Source organism: Musa acuminata, chromosome BXJ3-8, assembly GCF_036884655.1.
Source record: "Musa acuminata AAA Group cultivar baxijiao chromosome BXJ3-8, Cavendish_Baxijiao_AAA, whole genome shotgun sequence".
Lineage (NCBI taxonomy): Eukaryota > Viridiplantae > Streptophyta > Magnoliopsida > Zingiberales > Musaceae > Musa > Musa acuminata.
Window position 1 is genome coordinate 39957080 of NC_088356.1, and position 23059 is coordinate 39980138.

At 40.4% G+C, this 23059-nt stretch overlaps 1 protein-coding gene across 4 annotated transcripts; it reads left to right on the forward strand.

Moving 5' to 3' along the window:
- The first annotated feature begins 2346 nt into the window (after nucleotides 1-2346).
- LOC135645463 (uncharacterized) lies at nucleotides 2347-22983 on the forward strand. Of its 4 annotated transcripts, XM_065163856.1 has the most exons (21): nucleotides 2347-2394; nucleotides 2472-2600; nucleotides 2778-3003; nucleotides 3185-3310; nucleotides 4069-4128; nucleotides 4322-4435; nucleotides 4536-4623; nucleotides 5497-5642; nucleotides 5716-5817; nucleotides 5972-6043; nucleotides 6115-6214; nucleotides 16089-16171; nucleotides 17133-17210; nucleotides 17294-17392; nucleotides 17497-17547; nucleotides 17635-17691; nucleotides 17769-17810; nucleotides 18925-19104; nucleotides 19244-21022; nucleotides 21108-21160; nucleotides 22350-22983. In XM_065163856.1, the coding sequence occupies exons 3-18, from the start codon at nucleotides 2863-2865 to the stop codon at nucleotides 19015-19017; spliced, it is 1452 nt and encodes a 483-aa protein (XP_065019928.1). In that variant the 5' UTR covers nucleotides 2347-2394; nucleotides 2472-2600; nucleotides 2778-2862; the 3' UTR covers nucleotides 19018-19104; nucleotides 19244-21022; nucleotides 21108-21160; nucleotides 22350-22983. The 4 variants fall into 4 exon arrangements, with proteins under 4 accessions (XP_065019928.1, XP_065019929.1, XP_065019930.1 ...); XM_065163857.1 differs by lacking the exon at nucleotides 2347-2394 and having other exon boundaries at nucleotides 2402-2628; XM_065163858.1 differs by lacking the exon at nucleotides 2347-2394 and having other exon boundaries at nucleotides 2402-2600; nucleotides 2679-3003.
- The last annotated feature ends 76 nt before the right edge of the window (nucleotides 22984-23059 follow it).

Genomic DNA, 23059 nt, shown 5'->3' on the forward strand with positions numbered 1-23059 from the left:
ACTATTAAATGAAGAATAATTTGATTTTATTAGAAGAGAATTAGGCATGTTAAATCTTCCTAATACATGAGTTCCTCTTATACATTTTTTGGATTTCTCAATTTTTATAACTTGAGTTTTCTTTTTAAATCGATCGTTTTCTATCATTCTTTTTTTTTTTGCAATACACTCATTCCTTCTTCTCGCAATGTACAAAAGAAGATATTTGATTCATGGACTTTTGGTATACTTGATCTTTTATGTGATGATTATTTTCTATGAATCCTTCATCTTTTTATTTAGGAAAGTAGAACTTTGATTTATGGACTTTCAAAACTTATGATTTTATTCTTTTCTTTATGTGATGAATGAATTCCTCTCTTCTTCTCCTTTTTATTTTTTTATAACAAAGGAGAGAATGCAAAATATACTAGTTTGTATATCTCAAGATAATTAAAAGTGCTTGCATCTAAAAGGAAGTGCTAGCTTGCCCATATCAAGAAGCAAAGGTTGCCATCTTGCATATCTCAAAAAAGCAAAAATTTTGCTTAACTTTACATCTCAAAAACTTGCTAGCTTGCATATTATAAATGATATAAAACTTATTTTGATATGATATATAGATAGGGGAGTTAATGTTAACTTTGTCATCGATTGATTGCCATCGTAAAAAAAAAAAGAAGGAGATTGTTGAATATCTGATAATGAAATCAATTAATTTATGATCTAATTTATGTATTGAGAAAAGTGATGCAGGACTAATTACGATCATGAAAAGATAAAATAATTAAAGAATCGAACGTTGGGTTGGAGTCAAAGATCGGATATCGGGCAGGAAGAATTGGACAATACGTCGAGAACAGATGGATCGAGCATTATGCCGAAGGTTCAAACAATGCGTCAAAAGCTCGCTAGGAGTTTGCCGGAAGTTCATCGGAAGTTCGGATGAACAATTGACATGCCGAACAATTGAGATTGTTAGTATTATAATTGTTTTAGTCTTAATTATCGTAGTTAGATATCAAGTTAAGTTAGTTTGGGGAGTAATCCTACTAACTCAATTAGGGGCCAACTGGGCTCGAATCAGGATTGAATTGGGTCAGATGGATGACCCATTCAGTTACTTAGAGTCATGTCAAGCGATAGCACTACTAGGGCTGGCGGTGGAACCGCCTGAGGCTCAGCCTCCCAAGTACTGTTTGGCTGTGGTACCGTCGATAGTTAATGATGTCAAGCAGTGGTACCGTTAGAGCCCAGTTTTCGAGGCTTTGTTAAGCGATTGTACCTCTCAAACTGGCGGTAGTATCGCTAGAGCAAGGTTGCCAGGCAGTGGTACTGCCTAATAATGACAGTGGTATTGCTAGTATCCTAGAAACCTAAGATGAGACACTTTTTGACTCTATTTTTGAAGTCATTTGGGGCCTCAAAATATCCTAATTTTTTTTGCATGAAAATAATTTGAAAAGTCAACAAAAAACACTTGTGAGCTAAGTGAGAAAACACTGTTGTAATTTCTTGAGAGTTCCCCACCTCTTCCCTAAATATAATTTCTATTTAAGGGAGGGTCAAGAGAACCATAAATGTTATCTCTCAAACCTATGAAAAAGAGAATAGAGTAATAAAAGAGTAGTTGATCTTCACCCGTTAGAAAAAGATCAATAGTGGAAGCCGATGATCACAACAGAGGAGGAATTGAGAATGGACGTATGTCACGAGGATCGAACCACGATAAAATTGGTGCGCCTTCTCTTCTTTGACTTTTTCTTTATATTGCTTAATGTTTTGGATACTCACTCCACTTTACACTTTCTCTGAATTCAAATGCATTTTTGATACCACTTTATCGAAAGAAAGTTTTCAAATCATCAACGTTTTTACATGAGCATTAATTAACCGCCCCCCATGTTAGTGCCGATTTCGGTCATAACAATATATACATATATATGTACATGTATATAAATACATTTATATATATATGTATAAATAAATATATATATGATATATATATGTATATATATACATATATATAAATATATATGTATATATATATATATGTATATATATACATACATACATACATACATACATACATACATACATACATACATACATATATACATATATATATATACATATATATATATATACATACATATATATACATATATATATATAAATAAATAAATAAATAATATATATATATATATATATATATATATATATATATATATATATATATATATATATATGTTGATGTATTAAAGTAAAATAATAATTATAAATGAACCAATTATTGTCAGATTTATTTATATATGTTATGGAATAAATCGACGTAGTCGATATTGAATAATTAGAATATTGTGGCTTGTGTTTTGTTGATATATCATGGAAGGCTGTCGTCCGTCCCACAGCCAGGTGACGCCCTTGTTTTGCCCTTTTTGGCCCAATGTGAAATGTGCGTGCTGTTGTTGATTTTCTCGTTCGCGGTGTAGGGTTGTTCATGCATCCTTGATCTTCCTTCTCCATTCTCCGTTTCCTTTTCCTTGGTGGCACTGTTTGCAGACGCGTGCTCAGTACTTGTTTGAAGGAATGCCGCGTTCGAAGGCTGTTCTTTTGCTAAGGTGAAATGAGACAACGTTGCTTTCTCTAGTTGAGTACCTTGCTCTAATTGTCAGCTCTTTTCCCCTGATCCTCCTTAGGTAGCTTAGTTCATAGACGCGTGCTCCACAATCATTCGAAGATATGCCGCAGCGACAAGTCCACTCTTTCTGAGCTAATTCTGCTGTTTCTATAAGTAGGTTGCAGATTTGTTCTTGCTTGTCCGCCCTTGGCTGGCTCAGTTTCACTGAAGGGTGCTCGGTGATCGTTTGAGTGAACGCCAGCATGACGAGCTTGGGTCTTGGAAGCGTCCTTCACTTTGGGAATTCCATTGGAGCCTCGTATTTTGGTAGGAGTAGCAGCATGCTGCTCTGTCATCGCAGAAAGCGCTTCAGTTCTTCTCCACTTATAACAATGGCTCAACAAGTAAAACTATCGCTCTCTTCTCTTTATCTATCACTGTGCTTCAGCATAGGTCGTGGTAGAGCTGATTATGGATGATAAGGTGGATTTTCTTATGGCCTGATCAAAGAACCATGACAGTGATGATAGTTGTTGGTTCTTCATGGCTACAGAATCTGTTCTAATAGTTACCTCTGCTTTGTAGGCAAATGAACAATTGTTGGTGGTGGTAGGTGGTGGTGCGTCTGGAGTCTATGCTTCACTAAGAGCTAAATTTATAGCGCCACATCTTAATGTGCTGGTTATTGAGAAGGGGAAGCCATTAGCGAAGGTAGATGATGCTATTCAAATGCTTTAGTCTACGCTTTAGTCAAATGATATTGTCAAAATGCATTGGTAAGAGCTTATGCACTGTGCTGTCCTTTTTTTAAAAAAATTTCCATGTAGCATGTGGGTATCCTTTTTGTGTTCCTCTGAATGGAAGATGTTTCTACATCATGCTGTCACTTTTTTCATTTTTCCATGTAGCATGTGGGTGTCCTTTTTGGGTTTCTCATAATGGAAGATATTTCTACATCAGAAAGTCAAAGATTTATGGGTCTTTTAGCCAAGTGAAAGATATGGTTTCAGTCTTTCAGAGAGAGAAAAATAGGTTTTTGGTTCTGAAACCTGGTATAATTTCAAGTTCTTCTTGGACTTGTCTTTATGTCTTTCATGCCTTATTGATCGTAATTGCTGAAATGGTGTTTTGGTAACCCTACCACAAAGTCTTTTGTGAGGCTTGTCTTGACATTGTGCTGCATTACAAATTGTTGGGCACCTATATGATCTGAAAAATAAGTACAAAGCTTATTGGGATAACGGAAGAAGTGTTGTAAAAAATTGCATATGGAATAGAGGATACTTTTTGGCAAGTATACTCTAAAATGTCTTGATGAAGTTGAATATGCCAAATAGGTGATCAGATAAATAAATAAATCACAATTTAAATTATCCGTCAAAGTCATAGTATAATGTTTTAAATAAGTATGCATATTTCATGTTTTAGATCATTGTTCCTCATTTAACTTTATTTGCTTTTAACTGTAGGTTAAAATTTCTGGTGGAGGCCGATGTAATGTAACAAATGGGCTTTTTTTTGACTCAGCGGTAAGGCACCAGAAAAATGTTGTAGACTGTGTTAATAAGACATTTCTCTGTCACTTTATGTTGCAGAATTTTATTAAAATAAATTTGTGACAAGCATATACCCTGTAATGAGACTATGAGAGTGAATGATGATGGAATTTAGTTGATTATGGTATATCTAGAATTTTCTGGGCTTATTTGCTGCAAATTACAGGGACTGACGGATAATTATCCTAGAGGAAATAGAGAACTGCGGGGTTCCTTTTTCAATATTCATGGACCAAAGGACACAATACGCTGGTTCTCTGATCGTGGAGTTGAGCTTAAGGTTGTAAAAATTAACACAGAGTCCATTCTGTCCTACATATCTTTGTGAAGATTCACATTATTAAGATAATTCTTTCATTTTATTTTTATAAAAAGTTCAGACGGAAGAGGATGGAAGAGTTTTCCCCGTCAGCAACAGCTCAGCATCTATAGTGGATTGCCTTCTCAGTGAAGCAAAAAGTCGTGGAGGTATGTCTTTTCACCTGTAAGGGTTACTGTTCATCCTCAATCACGATAATAATACTGCTACAGTTATTTTTTTACTGGGTAAGTGATACTACTGGTCTACCATAATTAGTTATATATTACAAACTTGACAAATTTATATTACTACTGTTGATGCTTGTTTTTGGGTATGCAACACAATAATTAGACATCAAGAAGATGTGAAAGACGAAAGCAATAAGATATTTAGAGTAACACAGTACTAATTAGTAAAGGAACATTCATAAACATCAAACTTAAATACTCGGTAAAACTTTGTATACTTTTTATGGTCAAGTCCTTGGGTGTTGATAATTGGAGAGGAGGTACGTAACACTATTCAACTAACTTGAAGTGAATTGAATCTCAATTCATGAGTCTTATCTGAGTTTGACTTATGTTTCACTTGAAACTAATCATACTATGAATATAACTATAGGTATGGGTTAATTGGTACATGTCGCATATTTATTTTACCGTTTTCTTTTTCAAAGGTTTTGCTTAACCATTCACCCATGACTTGGTCTTGCTAGTTGATCGGTGGCCATCCAGCAGTCTATGCATTCCCTTTATAATGCTTGATACATCATCTATCTCATTGTTAACATAAGTGAAGTTAGAAAATCAAGAAGCCTGTACAAACTGATGAACATAGTTTGGCAATATTTCAACAAATTGCTTAATCTACTTCTGTATTATCATATCAAACCTCCACTCTTTCATGAAATTTTATGCAATCATTAATTTATGTTTCCTGACTTAGTTGTATGTTTTTTGTCTCTGAATATCCCTACTATAGTGCAACATGCTTTGTACATTCTAACTTCATGTATACTTGATATAAATTTTCTTTTTAAGTTGTACTGCAGATTGGAAAAACCGTTTCAGATGTGTCATTGATTGATGGTGAACAGTTTCTTCTGAAGGTGGAGAAACGCACTATGAATTTTGTTGAATACATTAAAGCTGATTATGTACTAATGGCCACGGGTAGCAGCCAACAGGTTGGACATACTTCTATTAATTGCAAATAGAATTGGACTAGGGATGTTACATGCAGTTGTAATTATTTTGCAGGGTTACAAAATTGCTGCGCAACTTGGTCATTCTATCATAGATCCAGTACCTAGCTTATTCACATTTAAAATTGAGGACACACAATTGCCAAGTTTATCTGGGGTAATTCTGAATTGGTAATCTTTTAGTGATTTTTGTCCACGTCGAGGATATCTTTGAAAAATGAATTTCTCATGCAAGATCACCTTGTAATTTTGGTCTCATATGCCATTTGAATTTCTTTTTCTTTTCATATTGCCTTTTTTTGTGGTAATAGGTCACATTCCCAAGAGTTAAAGCAAAGTTGAAATTGAAAAGTATCCAGAAAAACTTACCTGAATATACACAGGCATGTACTTCTGTAAGTTCATTTATCATAAATGTTGAACATTTTTCCAATATATTATTTGAGTTCTGTAGGTTGGACCTATGCTAGTAACCCACTGGGGTCTTAGTGGGCCTGTAATTCTCCGCTTATCTGCTTGGGGAGCACGCGAACTCTTCCTTTCCAATTATACAGGTAAATAGGTAATAGTTTCAGATATACTGTTATGAATAGTCAAAAGAAAAACAAGTGTTATTCTTGATGTTTTATTCTTTAGTCAATTCTGGGGTGAGGTGTCGAGAATATATATCTATCCTGATTATGATAGTTGATACTGCTTTTAAGGATAATCTTTGTACATTTTATATTCATATTTATTTTCTTGATTTAATTCTGTTATATAACAAGCATATAACAAAAAACAAGATCATTAATCCCAGAAAGTATGAACAGATGTGTGAAGCTCACTTATTATATTTTATTTTTTTAAAAGGAGAGGTAAAACAAAAAAGCTCTAGGTTACAAAATTCCGAAACCAAGAAAAGGAGGAATGGGTAGTTTTGGTAGTGTCAGAGAGGTTGTGGGGTATTCAGTTATCCGGTATGGAGCCAACCAGCAACCCTAACAAAATTGACAATATGCTATCTTTACAAAAGTTTTCCATCCACCATGGTGTCATGGACTTAGCTGGTTTTGCCTAAGTTGTGCGGCACCCTTGCGTGTCTGTCCGCAAAGGTCAGCCTCCTCGAAACCTCTTATGGTCCCTTAAGACCTACAAAAGAGAAAACTGGTTAGAGAAAGCGTCTTACTCGGAATCCACAAGCAATCATTTCAGTAAACACTCCATAGTCAATGCAAATTACAAACAAACTTTACAAGCTCTGAACGATCGCACAAAAAAGGGTCCAAAATGGTCTATTATAGATCGAAATCCCCACAAGTGCCCACATGATACAACCTTTGTTTGCAAGCCTAGGTCGACCACTAAACCCAACTACTAAGCCTACCGTCAACTCTTTATATGCTGTGCAAAGCATAAACAAAACCAAAAGACACGGATATACATAAGCATTACATCGAACACGCTGTTTACAATTTTGTCCGTAACATTCTCCCCTACTTATTCCTTCGACGTCCTCGTCGAAGCTCTTGCTGATGTTGTAACTCATCGTCTTTGCTGAGTCTTTAATCTTTTGCTCCAGCTGCAATACGTCTGTTGGTCCCCAATTGCTCTCCGCTGCTATTGTTGAGTAGTCGAACTTTTAATCCGTCATGCTGCTTCAACTCGCCAATGACTCTGACTTTAGTGTGGGGTTGGTCGAGTTGTGTTGATCACTGTTGGTTCCTGCAGATCCTTCAGATGAAGGAAAAGACCATCCTTAGTATGCATGGGTCTCTCAAATGGCTCATGCCGCTTGAACTAGGTGGATGCCTGTTGGAGCTTTAATGAGCATCGCCTCGTAAACTTTTGAAGTTTTTGGGTCCTCCCTCCACAAAATTTGTCCATTGACTATTCTTTCATTTAGTTGTCACTTCCAAATAGGTTCGTATCACTTCTACTTTCGATTGACATTCTGTTGAGAAATGAAACGGATAATCTACTCTCAGTAGCACTGATCACCATTGGTGAGGATTTGACAACTATTATCTTCCATTTGGTTTCTTCGAAGGGTCTTTAAACATGTGCAGAGCTCCTTTGCTGGATATATAAGAGAATTGGGGTACTTGGTTTCGTCCATTCTCTTAAGAGTTGAAAAGACAAAGGTTACTTGACTTCACTCGCCTCCTCGAGAGTTGTACTCTATGCATCGAGCTGGTTACTAGCCTTCGCCCGCATTTTGCTCACATTTCTAGAGAATTCAAAATATTTGCACTCCTTGCGTTGAGTTAACTACTGTGATTTACCTTCTCAATGCCATCAAACTTCTGGAATGCAAGAAGTTTTCACCCCAACTTGGAGTCAGTCTTTAATAGTTTTGGTCGCCTCTGGGATTGTATCGTCTTCTCCATCATCTCTGCCGCCTACTCCACTGAGTAGCAAAGGTACAACACCGCGTACTGCCTGCTTCGTTCCTTGGTCGTATACTCTTGCATCGATCCGAAGTCCTCCACTTTCGGCTATCTTGATGAGAAGCTCATTGACACCGGTCTTACGAAGTTCTCTGGCCTCTGCCCTTCAGCCTTGTCTCGGTACTTGGAGATTGCCTCCGTATTCTCCACCTTCTCGGCCCCTTTCACAACCAAGCGCTCTCCCTCTATGAGAGCAAGGGATCCATGACTTCACGGAAGTCCCGCCTCTGCGGTACCATAGCGTTGCCATGCCCATGACCCTACTATCCGTCGCCTCGCATCTACATCCTTTACTTCGCGATCGGTAGATCTGCCTCTGTGGCACTCCTCCGAGTCCCTTTGGACTCGTCGTCCCTTCCTCGCGCCTTTCGACCCCCAACTTCAACACCTATGTGTTCTCTAAGCAGTTCCCCTTAGTCGATGGAAAGACAGACTGCAACTCCCATGTATGGCCTCTGCTATCATGTTGTAGGGTTTGCACCGATTCTGTTCTCCTTAGTTTCCTTCGTAGCAACGTTCGTTTACTCGGTCTTGTCCTCTGACTTGTCGGGCTCCCTTAAGCGAATATGAGCTCTGGAGCAGTCCAACTCTCCAGTCGCTCTGATCATACCTCTGCATGATCAAGTCCCTCCTATAGGACTTACTGGTACTTGCATTTAGTATACTCCCTCGGTGGTACACAACCCCCATATGCTGATGACGAAGCTTATATCCAATGCAAAATTCGATGCACGCATGGAAGACTCGCCGTTGCGATACCATGCTATTCACTCCTTGAATCCATAGCCTTTTTTGCTGTCGTGTTGTTCACCGAAGTGGAGCTCCCAGTAGCTCTCGATCATACCTCCGTATGATCTAGTCCCTCGCGGGACAAGATTCGTATGTATCGCATTGCTACGAACTATTCCACCACGTTTCGCTACAACATGTCGCCTCCTGGTGATATCTCTATTGCATTCTGATCCTTGTGGGATGAACTCGAATTGTGATCACTCTATGTGTGGCCTCTGCCAACACATTACAGGGCTTCTTCCACATTCGATTGTGTTCGCTCCTTTGGCAATCGACCTTCGTCCACCCTGTCACGGACTTAGCTGGTTTTGCCTAAGTCGTGCGGCACTCTTGCGTGTCCGTTCGCAAAGGTCAGTATATCCGAAACCTCCTATGATCCCTTAGGACCTACAAAAGAGAAAACGGGTTAGAGAAAACGTCTCACTTGGGATCCACAAATAATCATTTCAGGAAACACTTCATAACCAATATAAATTACAAACAAACTTCACAAGCTCTGAACGGTTGCACAGCAAAGGATCTAAAATGGTCCACTACAGACCGAATATCTCTCACAAGTGTCCACATGACACAACTTTTATTTACAAGCCTAAAATGACCACCAAACCCAACTAAAATGAGGTTATTAAGCCTTTGACCGTCTCTCTACATGCTGTGCAAAGCATGAACAAACCAAAAGACACGGACATGCATGAGTATTACATTCAAACATTTTGTTTACAGTTTTGTCCGTGACATTCTTCCCCACATATTCATTCGATATCCTCGTCGAAGCCTTTGTCGACGTTGCAACTCCTCACCTTTGCCGAGTCTTCAATCTTCTATCCTTGCTACAATGTGCCTCCTGGCTCTTAGCTGCTCTCCACCGCTGTTGTTGAGTAGTCGAACTTTTGATCCGCCATACTGCTTCAACTCGCCAATGACTTTGGCTTTAGTGTGGGGTTGGCTGAGTTGTGTTGATCCCTGTTGGTTCCTGCGGATCCTTCAGATGAATGAAAAGACCATCCTTACTATGCGCTAGTCTCTTAAATACCTCATGCTGCTTGAACTGGGTGGATGCTTGTTGGAGCTTTATCAAGCATCATCTCGTAAACTTTTGAAGTTTTTGGGTCCTTCCTCCACAAAATTTGCCTATCGACTCTTCTTTCACTTAGTTGTCACTTCCAAGTAGGTTCGCATCACTTCCGCTTTCGATTGGCATTCTGTTGGGAAATGAAGCGGATAATCTACTCTCAGTAGCACTGATCGCCATTGGTAATGATTTGACAACTATTGTCTTTGATTTTGTTTCTTTGAAGGGTCTTTGAACATATGCAAAGCTCATCTGCTGGATAGCTAAGAGAATTGGGGTATTTGGTTCCGCCCATTCTTTTAAGAGTTGAGAAGACAAAGGTTACTTGACTTCGCCCGCCTCTTCGAGGGTTGTACTCCATGCATCGAGCTGGTTACTGATCTTTACCTGCTCTTTGCTCACACTTCTGAAGCACTCGAAGTGTTTGCACTTCTTGCGTTGAGTTAGCTACTGTGATTCACCTTCTTAATGCCATCAAACTTTTAGAATGCAGAAAGTTTTCACTCTAACTTGGAGTAAGTCTTTAAAAGTTTTGATCGCCGTTAGGATTGTACCGTCTTCTCTATCAACCCTGTCGCCTACTCCACTGAGTAGCAAGGGTACAACATCGCGTATTGCCTGCTTCGTTCCTTAGTCGTGCACTCTTGCACGACTCGAAGTCCTTTACTTTCGGCTATTTTGATGAGAAGCTCGTTGACACCGGTCTTACGAAGTTCCCTGGCCTCTGCCCTTCAGCCTTGTCTCGGTACTTGGAGTTTACCTCTGCATGCTCTATCTCCTCGGTCCCTTTCACGACCAAGCGCTCTCCCTTCATGAGAGCAAGAGATCGTTGACTTCACGGAAGTCTCGCCTTTGTGGTACCATAGCGCTACTATGCCCATGGCCCTATTATATGTTGCCTCACATCTGCATCCCTTTCGTCACGATCGGTAGATATGTCTCTGTGACACTCCTCCAAGTCCGCCTCCATTATAACCGATGCTTGGTTTGGGGTAGCTAAGTCCCTCTGGACTCGTTGTCGCTTCCTCGCCCTTTTCGACCCCCTGCTTCAACACCGCTGTGTTCTCTTAGCAGTTCCTCTTAGTCGATGGAAAGACAGACTGCAACTCCCATGCATAGCCTCTGCCATCATATTGTAGGGTTCGCATTGATTCTGTTCTCCTTAGCTTCCTTGGTAGCAACGTTCGCTTACTCGGCCTTGTCCTCTGACTTGTCGAGCTCCCTTAAGCGAATATGGGCTCTGGAGCAGTCCAACTCTCCAGCCGCTCTGATCATACCTCTACATGATCAAGTCCCTCCCATGGGACTCACTGGTACTTGCATTCGAACTTTTCTCTCGGTGGTACACAACCCCCATATGCTGATGATCAAGGCTTTTGTCCGATACAAAATTCGATGCACACACGGAAGACCCGCCTCTGTGGTACTGTGGCTTTCACTCCTTGAATCCATAGCCCTTCTTATCGTCGTGTTGTTCACCGAAGTGGAGCTCCTAGTAGCCCCCGATCATACCTCCATATGATATAGTCCCTCACGGGACTAGATTCGTGTGTATCGCGTTGCCACGAACTGTTTCACCACGATCCGCTGCACCATGTCGCCTCTTGGTGACATCTCCATTGCACTCTGATCCTTGTGGGATGAACTCGTATTGTGATCCCTTCATGTATGACCTCTGCCAAAACATCACAAGGCCTCTTCCACTTTCAATTGTGTTCACTCCTTTGGCAATCGACCTTCGTCCACCCGCTCTTGGGTCACACCTAGACGAAGTACCGCTCTAGGACAGTCCGTTGCCTAGTAGCTCCCGAAGTCCACCGACTTTGCTGAAATTAGTGCACCATTGTCTGGACCCTGGGCCCTTTCCCCTACCAGCACAATCTTCGCAGCGCACCGGTTCCTTCATGACAACTTGATTGGTAGCATTGTGGCATATTCTTCAAGAGTACTTGCCTCCGTGTCCTCTTGCCCCATGCCAAGGTCTTCTGAACTCAACTTCGCATCGACAAATTGAGTCACCTTAGTTCCTCCATCAAATACTTCTCCGAGGTAAGGTACATGTTCCTCGAAACTCACTTCGTTTTTGGCACCATATAGGATGAGCCCGCTCCATCAGAATGAGGGACCCATGGAACGACATGATCCCGCTCTTGCCTCTGCAAGAGTTCATGTCCTTGACCCCTGTCCAAGGAAAGCTCTATGCCTCCGCTCTATGTTCCATCTTCTATGTCGACTCCCTTCATGCGGCTTGGGTATTTCGCCAAGTTACACCCAAGTTGCTCCGCTCCTCGATTTGCATTTAGTTGATGATGGTCCTCACACCCACTATTCCACGGGTCAGTCCTTCAATAAGTCCAATCTCTATATCGACTCTAAGTGTACCTTCATCTTGTGTGACTTGGGTCGCTCCCCCACTTGATCTCGTAATGCATTATCTCAAACGAGATCATGCGATGACTCCTCGTCACTTGCTTGGTCCGTTGAGCTTTGTGAAGTTGTTTTGAGGTACTCTTCCTCAACATATGCGGTCCGTTGCACATGGTTCTCCCTTTGAAGAGCCGGGATTTATCTCTCCTAGATATCTATCTCGTTAGAGCAACTTATCTCTTTGCTTCCTTCTCTTTGAAAGTTTCGGAGACCACCATTCCCTTGGACTACTCCGCCTTGCTAAACAAACTGTGCATTATTCTGCCTCCTACAAACGCACTTGCTAGATTGCGACACTATGTCAATCCAGCTCCCGCTGCACCTCTCAAGGCATAGCAACATGTTGAACTTGCTGCACACTTCAGCCTCCTACGGATGTATCCTTCTCATGCTGAAGAGAAAGTTTCAATACTCCATGGCGCCGAGTTTCAGTCGCCTTGGGATAGTCACAAACACTCCATCGTTCGCAAACAAGCTTTTGCATAAGTATTAAATTCTTCAAGTTAGCAATTCCCATCACCTTTATGAGCTTTGCACAACTCTTTCGGTCGTTGAACAACCCATTCCACCTTACATGGTCTCATCCTTTACCAAGCGCCTTGCTTGCCTTGAGCACCATCAAGTATGGTTGCCAACGTTGAGCCGTAGCTCAAACTCAGCCATCCCAACCTTCGTGCGTTATGCATTCTTCCCAACTTGCTTGTCCTCGTGGTGCCTCTTGCGCGAAGGGTTGGCCATTCCTCTGAATGCCAATCTCAAATGCCCGCTCCTCTGAGCGACTCCTTTTCCCTACATCTCCATGCCCATTTTCCCCCAAACGGTTGCCTATGCTGGTTGCCCTCAACGCAGCCCTGCTAGGTCCTTCACGTTTGTATGCCAAGTGTTTCTATGAGTGCTTGTCCTGCTCTGATACCATCTGTCACAGACTTAGCTGGTTTTGCCTAAGTCGTGCGGCATATCCGTCCGCAAAGGTCAGCCTCTCCAAAACCTTCTATGGTCCCTTAGAACCTACAAAAGAGAAAACATGTTAGAGAAAGCGCCTCACTTGGGATCCCACAAACAATCATTTTAGGAAACACTTCATAACCAATGCAAATTACAAACAAACTTCATAAACTCTGAATGGTCGCACAACAAATAATCCAAAATGATCCACTACAGACCGAATATCTCTCACAAGTGTTCACATGACACAACCTTTATTTACAAGATTAAAACGACCACTAACCCAACAAAAATGGGGCTGTTAAGCCTTCGACCATCCCTTTACATGCTGTGCAAAGCATGAACAAACCAAAAGATATGGACATATATGAGCATTACATTTAAACACCCTGTTTACAGTTTTGTCCGTGACAACCCGCTCTTGGGTCACACCTAGACGAATGCTTTATGACAGTCCATCACCTAGTAGCTCTCGAAGTCCACCAACTTTGCTGAAATTGGCGTACCATTGTCTGGATCCTAGGCCTCTGCCCTTACTGATACAATCTCCGTTACGCACCGCTTCCTTCATGGCAACTTGAATGACAATACTATGGAATATTCTTCAAGAGTACCTGCCTTCGCATCCTCTTGCCCCATGCCAAGGCCTTCTGAACCCAACTTCGCCTCCGCAAGTTGAGTCGCCTTAGTTCCTCTGTCAAATGCTTCTTCAAGATAAGGTGCATGTGCATCAAAGCTTCCTTCGTCTTTGGCATCATGCAGGATGAGTCCGCTCCATCAGAATGAGGGATCCATGGAACGACATGATCCCACTCTTGCCTCTGCAAGAGTTCATGTCCTAGACTTTTATCCAAGGAAAGCTTCGTGCCTTTGCTCTATGTTCTATTTTCTATACCAACTCCCTTCATGTGGCTTGAGTCCTTCACCAATTTACACCCAAGTTGCTCTACTCCTCAGTTTGCATTGAGTTAATGGTGGCCTTCGCGCCCACCATTCCACGGGTCAACCCTTTGTTGAGTCTGATCTCTATTTCGGCTCCAAGTGTGCTTTCATTTGTGTTGCCTTGGGTCACTCCCCCACTTAATCTCGCAATGCATCCCCCAATGTATTATCTCATACGAGATCATGTGATGACTCCTCGCCACTCGCTTAGTCCGTTGAGCTTTGTGGGATTGTTGTCTTGAGGTACTCCTCCTCAACATGTGCGGTCCATTGCGCATGATTTTCCCTTTGGAGAACCGAGACTTATCCCTCCAAGGTATCTATCCCGTTGGAGCAACTTCTCTCTTCGCATCCTTCCCTCTGAAAGTTTCAGAGACCACCACCTCCTTGGACTACTCTGCCTTGCTGAACAAACTGTGCATTGTTCTGCCCTACAAATGCACTTGCTAGATTGAGACTCCTCGCTAATTCAACCCCTGCTACACCCCTCAAGGCCTAGCAACATGCTGAACTTGCTGCACACTTTAGCCTTCTACGAACGTATATTTCTCATGCTGAAGAGAAAGTTTCAATGCTCTATGGCGCCGAGTTTCGGTCGCATTGGGATGGTCACGAACATTCTATCGTTCACATACAAGCCCTTGCATGAGTACCGAATTCTTCGAGTTAGCAATTCCCCTCACCTCTGTGAGCTTTGCACAACTCTTTCAATCGCTGAATAACCTATCCCACCTTGCATGGTCTCATCCTTTACCAAGCGTCTCGCTTGCCTTGAGCACCATCAAGTATGGTTGTCAACGTCGAGCCATAGCTCAAATTCAACCATCCCAACCTTTATGCGTTATGTATTCTTCCCAGCTTGCTTGTCCTCTTGGTGCCTCTTGCGCGAAGGGTTGACTATTCCTTTGAATGCCAATCTCATATGCTTGCTCCTTTGAGCGACTCCTTTTCCCTATATCTTCATGCCCATTTTTCCCCAAATGGTCGCACGTGCTGGCTGCCCTCAACGCAGCCCTGCTAGGTCCCCCACGTTTGCATGCCAAGTGATTCTATGAGTGCTTGTCCCGCTCTGATACCATATTCATGGACTTACTTGGTTTTACCTAAGTTGTGCGGCATCCTTGCGTATCCGTTGGCGAATGTCAACTTCCCCGAAACCTCCTATAGTCCCTTAGGACCTACAAAAGAAAAAACGGGTTAGAGAAAGCATCTTACTCGGGATCCACAAGTAACCATTTCAATAAACACTTCATAGCTAATGCAAATTACAAACAGACTTTACAAGCTTTGAACGGTCGTACAACAAAGGGTCCAAAATGGTCCACTACAGACCGAAATCCCCACAAGTGCCCACATGACACAACATTTGTTTGCAAGCCTTGGTCGGCCGCCAAAACTAAAGAAAATAGGGTTGTTAAGCCTACTGCCAGCCCTTTATATGCTGTGCAAAGCATAAACAAAACCGAAAGACATGAACATACATAAGCATTATATCAAACACCCTGTTTACAATTTTGTCCGTGACAAAGGGGCATCAGCATCACATGAGAATATCTTCACAGAGCGCATGGAATCAGTTTTGATCAAATCATTACGATAGCCTTATTACTCTATGAAACCCATAGCTAAGTAGAATTAACCACTAATAAGGACAACAAAATTATCTTGAATGCCCCTTGTTACCTTTGGGCGTAGTTGTTTTCTTTTAGATCCCATATGAATTGTATATAATTGTTTTGCACATGTGCAGGACATGCTATTTTTCTTATACATGTGCAATATATATGAATGTTCTCAGTTGTTGATTGAATTTCAAAACAGGAATACTTTTGGTAGACTTTGTACCTGACATTCATTTAGAGGATGTGAAGTACATCCTTTGCCAGCACAAAGACCAGCTTGCAGTACGGTTTCTTCTGCAACTCTTATCTTTTACTTAGGAAGCTGCTATTGTCTCTTTAATGTGGTCGCGAGTTCTAGTGGGCTATTCCTTATTTGCTATTTTTTTTCTTCTGTTTTTTAGGCAAAGCTTCTTTTGCCTCTTTCTTTTTTTCTGTATTTGTCCATTTCTGTATATATGTCAAGATGAACAGAATGCTTAGGATAAGTTTTAGACTCATCTTTACTTCGGCAACATAACCAATTATCCCATTGACAACTGGGCTGTGGCAGCTGCCATATGTCAGTAAAATCTCCAAATTTGTTTTTGATTTTCGCAGTACACTGTACTCAAATTGAACTAATGCAATTGAATTTATGCTTTAAGACCTCCTCATGTGCAATATTATTGGTGAGGCATCAGTACTTTCACACTCTATTTCCTCAGATTTGAGCTTAAACATAATTCAATTTGACATTTTTCTACTAGTCATTGGTATTCATTATAGATGGCCATATCTCATGATGGTCAAAGACAATATATTATTTTCCAAAAGAAGGATATTTTATTGCTCCCAAAAAAACAATATGTGATTGGTTCTAGTGCCTTGCTTTCCACTTTTTTTTTTTTGTCTTCATCACTACAACCATATATATTTTAAAAATTGAGATATATGTTCTTTTTGTGACAGCCAAAAAGGGATATAATCATAAGTATCACTCAGCTCAAGTCTTGTGCAACTAGACTTTTGTTGACCTCTTTAATTATTCAACTGCACAATCCACTGTAAATCTTAATGCTATTGTGTAAGTAACCACCTGTTACGTGAATCACATGTTATGCTTTACATTCTTGGAATATTTTTTGTTTCACTTCTGAACTTTATTTTTGGTATTATGACTGGTAACATAAATAATGTTGTCAAGCTTCAGCATAGAATCTTATGGGTCTTTTTTTGACCTGATGACTGTTGTTGTTCATTGCAGAAAACTAAGGCATGTAATTCGTTTCCTACAAAGTTCAACTTGGTAAAACGATTTTGGAGATATTTACTGGAACGCGAGGTTTTGTAACATATATATACCATCTTTCACTTGAATTGTTAATATACTCAATCTTCTGAACCAACATGGTCCTCTCTTTTCAGGGTTTAGATGCAGATATATTATGGGCTTCTATTTCAAATAACCATTTGAATTCCATAGCTCTATTGTTAAAGCAATGCCCATTTGGAATAGCAGGAAAAGTCTGTCATGGTCTTCTTCAATTTGTATTGCAATCATAAATTTTGCAAATTTTCAGTGAAATTTTGCTAGTTGATGTTATTTAGAAGCTCTGTCACCTATGCAGGGTCAATTTAAAGATGAATTTGTCACTGCTGGAGGTGTTCCACTATCTGAGGTTTGTGCCTTAGTTTCTGTTTCTTGGAACAAAAAGGAGTATTTTATGTTATTTCTTTTTTTCCTTTTTCTATTATTTACTCTTCAGGTATCAATTAATACCATGGAAAGCAAGATAAGGCCAAACCTATTCTTTGCAGGGGAGGTAACATATTGAGTTTCTATTGTTTGTTTAGCAATTTATTTGATGAAATACATCACTAGATTTGGACTCTGTTGCAGATATTAAATGTAGACGGAATTACTGGTGGATTTAACTTTCAGGTAATTATCAGATGACCATGATTATATTTGAACCGACAATTATATTTTGTTGCGAGTTGCAACGTTTGTACCTGAAGTTAAAAGAGTAGTGGTGCCTTGCATTTGCCTCAATGAACTGCAAGCAATAGCCATAAGGTCTTCATGATTTGGTTGATTGGTAGTTTATGCATGTATATCATTAAGAATGACCGCCTCATTTATCAAAGCAATTGCCAGTGTCTGGAGCTAAATGCTGGATGCAGATCTCTGGAGCTTTCAAAAATCCTTTATGTTAGCTCTGATTTCCCAAATTGTTTGTTTGTTTTTCTGATGTACATTTCTCATAGTTTTAAGTCATATATGAAGTATCACTGTTGTTGAAAGTACTTTAAACACATTTAAAGTCTCATTGATTCAAACTAATATTTGTTTACTAAATATCCAATCGATGGCTATTTATATTCTAAAAGCTCTCATAGCTTTAATGGGTAGCTTAGGACTTCACAGATGCATGCTTTGGCTTTTTTCATACGTAAGAATTCCTTCAGTGTCTGTAGTATGTAATATTGAGTGTAGAAAATGGAACAAAATCATTTCATTAATAGTCTCTAAAGCATATGAAGGTATTCATGAAAATTGTGGAAACTCAGATTAAGACGGTTGTCTTGAAGTCAAACTCTTGTAATTTTGGAAGTAAATATGTTCACAAGCTTACCGGCATAAAAGAACTGTGAATAAACATTTTAATTTTTTATGTTACATTTAATTGATTCTCGATAAATTTATTCGTTATTTTGGAGGTGAACTGCAAATTTTTTAATATGATTGAGAAAAAGAGGAAACATAAAAGGCTGAAATGAAAAAGATGTACTTTGAGCCATGAAATTGTAGTTCAATGAATGAGACCACATGCATAGTTTGGAAAAAGTATACAGAAAAAATTGTGCTCCTGGCTGTAATTCTGGTCTTAAAATCTGAACCATGAACATTGCTGGAACTAAGTTTGCCAGAATTGAATTCTGGATAATATTCGATGCAAGAGTTATCACATCCTGCTTGGTCTGTCTTGATGTTGTGTATTTTGCAAGTTATTATGGTTTCCATTCAATCATCTGTAAAATTATTTTCTCCCCAGAATGCTTGGAGTGGTGGCTACATTGCAGGGACAAGAATTGGCGAACTGGCATCAAGACAGCCAGTGAAAGGAAATTCTGTGAAAGAAACCTGATACCTCCAAAATGATTTGCATAGTCAACACGATCCAAGTTAAAAGGAGTATACATCTGGGTGCAAAGATTTCAAAGCTGCAACTGGGGTTAGTGTACATCTTCTTAATCACTTTGAAGAATAGCTGCTTTAGAAATGTAACCGGAAACGTTTAGGCAATATAATTTTCTTTTTCCAGTTTGTTTCTGTTCTATTCTATTTTCTCAAATACACATGATTAATGATAGGGATCTTTCATGAAAGTGCTACTTCTTCACTGGATGCCTCCTGGTCCACAAGGTTGTGTATAGCAAGCCATCAGTGTTCGGCCAACTTCCTAGCATCGGCATTACACCAATTATCAGCTTTCTAATGCCTCAATGAATTCTCTCTATGTATCAAGGAGAACTCAGAAATGAGTGTTCGAGCTTGATTCAAAGGCTTCTTAATATATATGACTAACAAGAGCATCTTGTTAGCAGTGGTTTACAGATCCCTCCTCATGTGGTGGCACTTAGTTTGGGAGCTCATGAGTACTGGAAATGAAATATGAATATGAAACCAAAACTACTGGTGAATTTGGTTGAGTAAATTGGATACTGCTTCTTTGTCTTGTGGGATTTAATTTATCCTTTGGACCAATTCTGGGCTCTTAGCACTTCCAGTAGGTTAGTAATAAGTCTGATGGTTTCTGTTCTGCCTCTAATGGTTGTTGCATTATCTTTACCTGTATAATTGACATCTTTATGCAGATGTATATTTTATTTGTAGTAAGTTATTGTTGAAGTTATTTTTTATTAAATATGCGTAATAAATTTTCTTTTTCTGCACTGCACAATCACCTTATATATATATATATATATATATATATATATATATATATATATCAGAGTACCTAAGTGGAAAAGTAAGAGAACTGAGGTACTAATATGCAAGAAGACCCCTTATCTAAATATAACGGGATGGGAGGCTCCTCCTTCCTCTGTTGCTGCTTCTTCCGTGTTCATTTATGTCTATTAATCCATTCCCCTCATCTCTGAAGAGCTCCGTAGGCAGCAAGAGCACTACCGTCGGGTGCGGGACCGGTGGCGGCCGCGAGGGCGGCTCCTTCAACCACCATGACGAGCGGCGCGGAACCCTCTGCTCCTCCTGGGTCAGCCGCCTGCACCCGAGGCGCGCCGCGCCGCCGCCACCCGCCAGGAGGAAGCTCCCGTTTACCGAGGACCCTGGCGCCCCCATCAACGTCGGGGACAGCAGCGGCGTCGTCAGCTACAACAAACACACTACCTCCACCGACGAGTCCCGCACCCCGGCCTCGATTTCCACCCTCCACTCGTCCTTCTTTGCCCGCCGCTACCCCAGTCTGTTCGAGCGGAGTCCCGCCGGCGTGATCCCGCCTCGGATCGCGTACTACGACGGAGGAGACCGGTCTGTCAGTGGCTTCGGTCCCTATCGGATTAGGTCAAGAAGTGCTCCGATTCGTCGGAGAGGACAGCGGGGCGGCCGAGAGGTTGGTGATGAGAGAAATCTTGGAAGGAGAGATCATGGCGAGGGTGGTGGTTTTTGTCCTCCGTTTCGGAGGATGCCTCGCCTCGGGGAAGAATCGGATGGGGAGAGGGGAATACTCGGTTCTTGTCTCGGACGGCAGCTCGGCTCTGTTCAAGCTGAGATAAAAGTGGATCAGGTGAATGTGTTCTTTCCGTCGAGGAGAACGTCTGATGTCCCCAATCAGGTGAAATTATCTCCATTCTTTCAGTTCCGGTCATCGTTTTACTCCGATTGCTCGATTGATCGGAGCAAAGGAACAATGGCACATCCGATGGACGGTGGAAACACCAAAATTTTGGATAATCGAAATCAAATGAGACCCCCAAGTAATGAAAATTGGCATCCTCCATTGCATATGTCTTGTTTTCCGCCACGGGAAGTGGTTGATGATTTTTCATCATCGAGATCGTATGAGGAACACATACCTGTTGATCCATGGTGTGCCTGTGATTCTGTTCAGCAGGTATCAAGAAGCAGAGGTGAGTTCTGTCAAAGAATTTACTTTGGTTTTAGAAGATTAGGAAGGTCTATTTGAAAGCATCATTATCTTGTTTCCTTCCTCAGGTGCTCATCTTCGTGATGGTGCTGATGCTGCTGCTCCAGTTAGAACATCATATGTAATTCCGTATCACCCTTCATCTGCTCGCTCTAGTGAAGCTTAAATTCATGCTTAATCTTGCTGGCCTGTATTTTCTTGATCATTTTATTTTGAGATAACTCAATTGGGCTGCTACGTTTAATCTACACTTGGTTCAAATGAACCATCCCTTTCCATATTGGATGCAACCAGATGATGATTGTCTATCGATCAAGGAGAGTAATATGCTGCTTACTTGTGTTCTACTATCTAACCGAAGTTGAGAAATATAATATAAGAAACAGTAGAATATTATGATGAGTAAGAGGAAAACAAGGACTCTCTACATAAAAAGATTCAATTAGTGGCTTTTCTTATTTCAAGAAAATGAAGGAAACCGATGGAGTATGACAGCAAAGTCAGGCTCATCATATTACATGAACTCTATTAAGCTGAAGACTCTTGTATTACATGTATATAAAACAGGAATGATACGTATAAATATATAACGATGGACTGTAGAACCATATCTTGAAGAGTAGAAATGACGATCATCTCAAAAGTAGAAACTGATCGAAAAATCTATCTACCCAATCGTACCTTGTTCTTAAGCTTTCATTAACATGTTGAGATTAGGCCTAACAATGTTATTGTAGGACTATGATTAGTATTCTAACTTGAAAAAGTCAACTCCTTCTGGTATTTGACTTCTTGTGTTTGGCCATTAGTTCTATCGTGTCACGGATATTAAGCAAAATAATTGTTGGTTGTGAAACATGTATATTAGATAGGGCATGATAAGGACATATCATATAACAAATCTTTACACGGCAGTAAAATTTGTTTGCAATTTTGACTCCTTTCCTGAGGTGGCCTTTTGTTATATTTTCATATGGTAGCTTAGGTCAATTTTCGGACAAGCAAGAGAAATATTATGGGAGACCAGAGAGTAGAAATGAGAAATCTCATAACAACTGCAGTCTTTTAGTATCTTAGGTTAAGTGATTGCCCTTTTTTCAGCGGATATTTGGGAGTTTTGTTGATTTGGCTTGTGATCTGCAAGCAATTGCAATGAGAAAGTCTGATGATATAAATTGGTTATACTAGTAGTGTGAATGGTGTGATATTGCTGCTGTTTGCTCGGTTGTAATTCCTCTTTATCATCTGAAGTTCTTGATTTGATTTTAGATATGACATTTAGACATGATTACTTTCTCTATTGCTGACAGGACCCCATCGGCTCGCATCAGACTACGACAACAAACCTTCTTGGGGAAGCTACCGTTTGCATGAATGAGCCAAAAGAACGTTTTTCATTCTGGAATATCGGGAGATTCGAGCGAAGAAACACCGGCTCTTCTGTCTCTCCAACCATTACTATGGCGAGCAATGCGAACGTGAAGAGAAGTGCAAAGTTCAATGAATCAATTCCTCCAAAGTATAGAAAGCTGGGTAATAAAGATTAGTGTTCCGGTGTCGGGTGACAGTGTGCTTGCTATATTTCAAAATGCATGGAATGGAACATATGATGCATCAAGAAGATGCATCATCTCTGTGGAGGATCCTATCGAGCATACGACGTACTGCTTATGGGCTTTAAATGATCTCACGGATCTCATTCCGAAATGATTTCTGCAGCTCATCTTTGTCAATCTGTGTACGTTTTGTAGTAGTAGCCATAAGATGATGCAGTGTTTGCGATTGCATCAGATGTAAATTAAGCGACTTTTACGTCGGCTTGTGTGAATTAACTTGTAATTTTACTTTTCTTGTGTGCTATTTTGCTTGTGCTGAGGCGTTGCTTGAGAATCCTATTTTGGGGTGCAGCAACAACATTTCATGAAGTGCATTCGACTTTGTTTATTTGACTCTCCTGAATCGATGTGATGCGAGACTAAACATGCTGCATATTGACCTAATAGGAGACCCAAGCCATCGT

What these genes read in the sequence shown, in the direction of transcription:
- LOC135645463 (XM_065163856.1), top strand. Translation starts at nt 2,863, where the DNA reads ATGACGAGCTTGGGTCTTGGAAGCGTCCTTCACTTTGGGAATTCCATT. An exon ending in GGCTTTTTTTTGACTCAGCG is followed by an intron (nt 4,129 to 4,321) that starts GTAAGGCACCAG and finishes TGCAAATTACAG; the next exon opens with GGACTGACGGATAATTATCC. An exon ending in CCACGGGTAGCAGCCAACAG is followed by an intron (nt 5,643 to 5,715) that starts GTTGGACATACT and finishes ATTATTTTGCAG; the next exon opens with GGTTACAAAATTGCTGCGCA.